General features: G+C 40.7%; 1 protein-coding gene across 10 annotated transcripts in view; it reads right to left on the bottom strand.

Annotated features, from left to right (window-relative positions):
* Positions 1-4,740: 4,740 nt before the first annotated feature.
* The window catches only part of reps1 (RALBP1 associated Eps domain containing 1), a 111,439-nt gene continuing 107,978 nt past the window's right edge, over positions 4,741-8,201 (bottom strand). For all 10 annotated transcript variants that reach the window (XM_072265793.1, XM_072265783.1, XM_072265785.1 and 7 more), the window contains one exon: positions 4,741-6,894. In XM_072265793.1, the coding sequence (XP_072121894.1) occupies positions 6,826-6,894 (69 nt within the window). In that variant the 3' untranslated portion in view covers positions 4,741-6,825. The remainder of the gene's footprint in view (positions 6,895-8,201) is intronic.

The following is an 8,201-nucleotide window of genomic DNA, read 5'->3' as shown; positions in this document are numbered from 1 at the left end:
ACTAGTGTGCTTTAAAGCCTGAACATTACATCCTTGCTTTTATATTCTAGTGTTCTCGAAATGAATGTTAACATTGCATTTGTCTTCTTCACCACTGACTCAACTTGCAAATTAACATGAGGACTCCCAAATCATTTTGCACCTCCAGTTTTTGAGTTTTCTCTCCATTTGGAAAATAGTCTATGCTTTTATTTCATCTACCAAAGTACATGTCCATTTGCTTCCATCTGCCACTTCTTTACCCATTCTCCTAATCTGTCTAAGTCCTTCTGTAGCTTCTCTGCTTCCTCAAAACTACCTGCCTCTTCACCTATCTTCATATTGTCTGCAAACTTGGCCACAAACTATTAATTCTATCATCCAAATCATTAACATATAATGTAAAAAGCAGTTCCAATACAAATCCCTGTGGGACACCTCCAGTGACTGGCGGCCGACCAGAAAAGGTTTGCTTTATTCCCACTCTTTGCCTCCTGCCAATCAGCCAATGCTTTATCCATGCTAGTATCTTTCCTGTAATACCATGGGCTCTTAACTTGTTAAGCAGATCCTGAAAATCCAAGTACACAACATTCACCAACCCTCCTGTGTTTATCCTATTTGTTATTTGTTCAAGGAATTCCAACAATTTTGTCAGGTAAGATTTTCCCTTACAGCAAAGCATGCTGTCTGCAGCCTATTTTATTATATGCCTCCAAGTACCCCAAACCCACATCCTTAATAATCAACTTCAACATCTTCCCACACACTGAGACCACACTAACAGGTCTATAATTTCCTTTTACCCTTCTCTCTCTCTTCTTGAAGAGTTGAACGACATTTGAGCTGTGATTAAAGGATTGGGAACTGTACTCACTAGAATTTAGAAGAATGGGGCAGGGGGGCATCTCATTGAAAGGCCTAGGTAGAGTGGATGTAAAGAGAATGTTTCCTTTGGCGGAGGAGTCTAAGACCAGAGGGCACAGCCTCAAAATAGAGGGACATCCAAGTAGAACAGAGATGAGGGAGGATCTCTTCAGCCAGGGGATGGTGTATCTGTGGAAGCCAGGTCTCTGGGTGCAATTAAAGTGGAGGTTGATAGGTTCTTGATTAATCAATTTGTGAAAGGTTATGGGGAGAAGGCAGGAGAACGGGGTTGAAAGTTAACCTTGATCCATTGACTTGCACCTACTTCATATGTCTCCTCTATCCTTCTCATCCATGTACTTATCCAAACTTCTCTAATTTTCTCCAGGTGTTCTGGTTTCCTCCTACAATTCAAAGTTGTACCAGTTAGTAGGTTAATTGGTCATTGTAAATTGTCCCATGATTAGTTTAGGGTTAAAATTGGGGGTTGCTGTTGGTGGTAGGGCACGAAGGGTTGGAAGGCCCTATTCTGCACTGTATCTCTAAATAATTAAATGTTGCAATTGAACCTGCATCAACCATTTCCCCCAATAAATTTTGGTTTTCTAATGTTAATTATTTGCAACAATTTTAATTGATGAAGTTGCTTCTCCAGCATGGGTCTTGTGTTTGATCCAACTGGTATATTTGCTAAATTGTTCCATTAAGTCCTATGTTTCATATTTACAGTATGTTGCACTCTTTTATCCATAAGCTAAGATCACTGGTTCTTTTAAAACTTCACAATTTCAGAATTCAGGAACATCAGGTACCACTTATAACATTTATGTATTAAAACTAGGGACGGCATAAAAACGTAATGGTTGGTGCTATACTATTACAGCGCCAGTTCAATTCCCGCTGCGAAATGTAAGGAGTTCTCCCTGTGACGTGGTGGGTTTCTTCTGGCTGGTCTGATTTCCTTCCATGTTCCAAAGATGTATGAGAGTTAGAGTTGTGAGCTTGCTATGTTGGCGGCAGAAGCGTGACACTGGCAGGCTACCCCCAGCACAACCCCCCAATTGATGCAAACAATGTTTTTCACACTTGTGTTTTGATGTACATGTGATGAAAAACTAATCTTTAATGTTCAAACACAAAATTGCTGGAGGAACTCAGCAGGTCTCATGACCCAATGAAGGATCTCAGCCCAAAACGTTGGCTGTTGACTCTCTTCCATAGATGCAGCCTGGCCTGCTGAGTTCCTCCAGCATTTTGTGTGCGTTGCTTTGATTTTCCAACATCTGCAGATTTTCTCGTTTGTAATCTTTAATCTTCATCTTTTACCCACGGGGAAGAAAAGCTTTTGACTCCAGTAGAGATACACCATCCCTTGGCTTGCAATGAGCACGATAAATCCATGCACAACATTTTCCAACTGCAATGGATATTCACTTTCCAGGGTCCGAAAGGCTCATTGCTAACCTCAGCTTTCTAGTGCAGCAGCATAATTTTTCCAAAGAGTCAGAAATGTTGGTGATAAAGTTAAACTTCTAACAAATAATCCTTGCTCAGCTTGTTGTTATAAACAAGAACTAGTTTTAAGTTCTTCATGTAAATTGCAAGCAAGTTAAAAGGATAGTTCTGCAAACACAGGCTGCTGAGAGATGTGCCTTGCAAAGTAAAGTGACAATGACACAACCTCGTCTGCAACAGCCAAACATAAGACAATGTTTAACTGGCCTGCATTAGCCAACCAAGCAAAACAGGCTAAGTCAATTAGTTCAAGGATGTTTGCAGACCAGACTGATGATGTCACTTAGCACATCAAATGTATACACAGATATAGCTGAACAATCAATTGTTAGGACTGTACCTCCTCCTAGAGATGCTGTCTGGCCTGCTGCGTTTACCAGCAATTTTGATGTGTGTCAATTGTTAGGATATTCATTTACTCAGAGTCAGCCCTCACCGCATTAGTTTTAGGTGTCTGGGATCTCTGTCCCCGGATGATTTTAGACCATCTGTGTGAACTACTTTATCCCAACTAAAGTATCTGAAAATTATCATATGTAAATAGTATCAACCCAGCAGCAAAATATTAGAAAGCACTGGGGATTGTTGGGAATGACAGAAAAACAGACTGACAGAACTAAAATTAATTTATCAACCTTTGGTTTCTGCGATGGATGACTCATTCAGCTGCGAACTCTTTCGTATATTCTTTTAGTTCGTAAGATTGTACCTGTGGTTGGAATCCTTTGTAGTTTATATATTTTTTTGTAATTCTGAGATCGTCTATAAAATCAGAAACCTTTAAGTTTTTAATGTGTGTTTTTGTACGCTCTCCCCATGACTGTGTGGTTTTCTGCTTTCCTCCCACATTACAAACGATGTAGCAGTTAGGGTTAGAGTGTTGTGGGCTGCACCCAGACATTCTCAACACAAGCAGCACTTTTCACTATGTTTTCACGTACACCTGACAAATAGAGTTAATCTTTAATCTGTATTGGGAACTGTACACTATTGCCAGCAACAATTTCAGACGGCTAGGTTTACATTTGCTTGCAAATTTCTTTGGTTTCCTGTGACTTGAGCAGAACTGGAAGGACAAGTTCAGTTTTCTGTGGATATACCGGACTACTACCTATGAGCTACTTGCCAATTCATATCTGTGACTTCAGTCAAGAACTGTGTGGATTTCCTTTAGTTACGTCCCACATTTCCAAATACACACAGGTTAGGGTTAATAGGTTGTGTGCGTGCTATGATGGAGGAACATGAAAACAACAAATATCATATCTGCTTTGATGTCTCTCAAAAATGATGCTCGGGATTTACCTTTTCATTACAAGTTAGTACTTTATCCTTCAGCAACACACACAAAATTCTGGAACTCAGCAGGTCAGGCAGCATCTATGGAAATGTATAAATAGTCAATGTTTCGGGACAAGACCCTTCTTCAGGACTGAAACACAGAAACCTACAGCACAATACAGGCCCTTCCACCCACAAAACTGTGCCGAACATGTCCCTACTTCAGAACTACCTAGGCTTTACCCATAGCCCTCTATTTTTCTAAGCTCCATGTTGCTATCCAGGAGTCTCTTAAAAGACCCTATCGTTTCTGCCTCGACCACCGCCACCCCATTCCACACACTCACCACTCTGCGTAAAAAACTTACCGCTGACATCTCCTCTATACCTACTCCCCAGCACCTTAAAACTATGCCCTCTTGTGCTAGCCATTTCAGCCCTGGGGAAAAGCCTCTGACTATCCACATGATCAATGCCTCTCATCATCTTGTACACCTCTATCAAGTTACCTCTCATCCTCTGTCGTCCCAAGGAGAAAAGGCCGAGTTCACTCAACCTATTCTCATAAGAGTTGCAGGATTTAAGGAACAGGACAGTGAGCCAAATGCACTTCTCCAACATGGAACTAGAGCTTTAGTTGCATGATCAGGGTACAATTCCTGCCACTGTAGTTTGTATGTTCTTCCCGTGACTGTGTGGGTTTCCTCTACATGCTTCAGTTTCCTCCCACATTCCAAAGATAAGGGTTAGGGTAAGTTGGGGGCATGCCAAGTTGGCACAGGCAGAATTGTGACACTAGTGTGCTGGCCCCAGCACAGTGCTCACTGATTTGACTTGATGCAAATGACACATATCATTGTCAGCTTCCATGCAACTGGCAAATGCAGCTAATCTTTGAGCTTGTTTCTGACAAAAGATGAACGAGTTGTGTGGTAGACTCCCAACTTCACACAATAAGGGCTGCAGTAATATTTTTAAAAAAATGCAAATTCCAGGATTTCAAATACAGGCATCATTCATCAATATCACAATTATTAGAAATTCTATTTGGGATCTGAATTTGAGGAAACAGTAAACAAATGGTGAATAGAGCAGGTGTCAGATAAAATATTGTGCTGTTTTATTTGTGTAAAAATCACAGTTGCTACTTTGCTCTGCCAAGATACATCCATGCATTTTAACACCTAAGACCCCAGAGCCAAAATAAGCAATTAAATAGATTTGCTGTTAGTCAGCACTTTAATGTAAATTTACATACAAAATCCAAAAGTGTTTATCATACAATTTACATCATACTCCTATACAGTACATTGACCTGAATAGCAAGGTGGCTCTCGTTGGATGAAAATGGAAAGCACCCTCCCTTCTCCCTGTCTGTATGGACATCCCCATCCATCAAACTATAAAGCCTGAACAGTAAGGCTTGAAGTTGCAGAAATCAAAAATAGTCCCAAACTGAAAGGAATCTTCCTCTCTTTAAAAAAAACATAGAGATAAGAAACTGCAATCACACTAATCCTTAGAATACTGAACAATGAAGGCAAACAATTATAAAATCTTGCTCCTTGCATAATAATTTAAAGAAAAATTCTCTAGTTCTGTACAATCTTCAATTAATTTCTGAGTATTAGATTTGAAGAGTATAGCTGTATCAGAGAGGTGGTAGACAATATTTATTAGTAGTCTGAATGCTCTGTGGGTGGAATGAAAATGCAATGAGTAGAAGCTGGTCATTAGCATTCAGACAGAGTCGTGCTGTGAGAAATCACAGAAATGCAAACCAGTAACTTACATACAAACAGTAACGTTTTCTTCCCTAAGTCACAATGATCTCAACAAGTCCGACACACTGTCACTTGCAGTGAGTGTGGAGGCTGGAGGGCAGAGTATAGATTCACCTGTTTAATGCACTACTCACATGGACTGCACACTGATTTGCTCCAAGTAAATGGTGTTTGTGTATACACACTCACACACACACACAAACCCCCCAAGTCCATACCCACATTTGTGGTATATGCCACAGTTATTTCCCCATGTGAATGTTTACAACAGAACAAACGGGGTATGGCCACACGGCAGCTTTATTAACGAGTCCAGTGCACTCAGTATTAAAACAAAAGTCAGCTCAGCTCACCACAAACTTCTTGACATGCTCAAACAGACTGACTGCTTTGGCATCAATAAACTGGCTGGTGGTCCTTCACAATTCACTAGCTTAAATTTATATTTCAAAAAAATCTTTAGTGGTGGTATCTACATTCTCACCCTGACTCCAGACATATATTATGCTTTACACCATCCAATTTAAAAGTGGTTTTGAACCCTAATTAGCAATGCATGAATACACTCATACTCAGTAGTGCAAAATATTTCATTACTTATCTCCAACCAAACCCCTACAACACCACCCAAGGTCGCTCCAAATGGTTAGAGACAATCTTTAGTGTTCTGCTGTAGTAATGCGATCAGAAACATTTACAGAAGTTTTTTTGAATGGCCAGAAAGGAAGCCCCTTTTTAACTGAAGCTGCACAAACAGAAAGCAGCCTCACCCAAAAGGAAAGCTACACAGTTCAGGAGTAGCAGAGAAGCACTGAGACACTCCTTCCAACACTGATACAGGGAAATATATATCCACTCTAGCATACTGTAGCTCTTCCATCACGTCTCACTATTTTACCAAAGTAATTATAAACCACTTGACTGAGCTTCAAACGCTGAAACACTCTGGCAGCTTTCCTCCTTCAACCAGGGTGATTCAAGGATTCAACCGGCAGACTTAACTTACTTAAAAAATTCTTATTGGCAAGCCATTTCTCTTGGCCGAATTGATGACCAATCTGAGGGCAAGTGGGATGGGAAAGATGGGTAGGGGAATTGTATTTAACTGCTCTGTAGAATCCAAAACTATTTTACTTGCCTCTATACCTCACCCCCAGGAGCTGAATATTTACCATCTTTACAGCCCCCTCATCTTCCTTCTCCCTCTTTTCAAACAAATGACACCCACATTCCAAGTGAGCAGCTCTATGAAATGAACCATGGAAAACTATCACTGCATAGTAGACCCATGAAGCCGGGCAGAGGGAAAGCTGCCTGCAGGAGTAGTTAGGATCCAGTGGCACATCGGCACCAAACATGACCTTTCCGTTTCGTCCACACGGCCAGGGAAGTTCCTGTGTTACAAGTGTGAGAATGGTCGTAGCTGCTCCAGTTGTACCTCCAGAGAGATTCTCTCCTCAAGCACATCCTGCAAGCCAGTTGGCAGGAAGACAAGAGAAAGGAAACAAGTCTTGGTTAAATGCACTCATATTTTCCCTTAGGATGCTCTTGCCCTTGATCTTGCAAACAACCCATAACTCACCCCAAAGCACAACTTAAAACACACTCAAATCTCTGAATCGGAGCTTAACTCACAGACTCCACTTTGCAAGTGAATCCTAGATAATTAAAAGGTAACATTGTGAGAGTCTGAGTAAAAGTCAAAGGAAATTTACTATCAACGTAAGTATACGTCACCATATACTGACCTTGAGATTCAGTAGAATTTATGGGAAATTAAAGAAATAAAATATAATTTATTAAAAACTATACATAAACAAAGACTGACAATCTACATGCAAATTGAATAAATAATGAGAAGTAAATAAATAATACTGAGAACATGAGCTGTGAGGCCTGGTGGATTTAGTTCAGTGTTGAGGTGAGTGAAGTTATTTCCTGCTGGTTTAGGAGTCTGGTTTTTAAATGTAGTACCACTACAGAATCTGTTCCAAGGTATAGATTCCAGTTACAAACAAGAGAAAATATGGGGAAGCTGGAAATCCAAGCCACACACACACAAAATGCTGGAAGAACTCAGCAGGCCAGGCAGCATCTATGGAAAAGTGTACTGTCGACACTTTGGGCCAAGAACCTTCATCAGGTTTGGAGAGAAAGGAACTGGGTGGGAAGTCAATTTGTGAAAGAGATATAGGGCTGGAGGAGTGGAAAGAGGACAGAAGGCCATGGAAGAAATAAGGGGAGGAGCATCAGAGGGAGGTGATGGGCTGGTAAGGAGATAAGGAGGTACAGTGCTCCTTCCCTTTTTCTTTCTTCCATGGCCTTCTGTCCTCTCCTATCAGATTTCCTCCTTTTTCCAGCCCTCTATCTCTTTTCACCAACTTCCCAGCTCTTTACTTCACCCCGACCCCCAGTTTCACCTATCACCTCATGTTTCTTCCTCCCCTCCCTCCACCTTCTTACTTTGACTCATCTTTTTCTCTCCAATCCTGATGAAGGGTCTCAGCCCAAAATGTTGATTGTACAGTTTTCCATAGATGCTTCCTGGCCTGCTGAGTTTCTCCAGCATTTTGTGTGTGTTGCTGGAATTCCAGCATCTGCGTATTTTCTCCTGATTACAGCCTATACCTTGGAACAGATTCTGTAGTGTTTAACCAGTTTTAAATTATTCTAAAAAATTTGAAAGTCAGATATTGAGATTCTGAAAATAGGGCCTTCCAGAATATGAATTGTAAATTGTCTTATATATTTTTAGACAGGTTTAGAGATACAGCC

The sequence above is a fragment of the Mobula birostris genome, chromosome 8, assembly GCF_030028105.1.
Source record: "Mobula birostris isolate sMobBir1 chromosome 8, sMobBir1.hap1, whole genome shotgun sequence".
NCBI classification, from domain to species: Eukaryota; Metazoa; Chordata; class Chondrichthyes; order Myliobatiformes; family Myliobatidae; genus Mobula; species Mobula birostris.
This window is presented reverse-complemented; position numbering and strand designations above follow the sequence as displayed.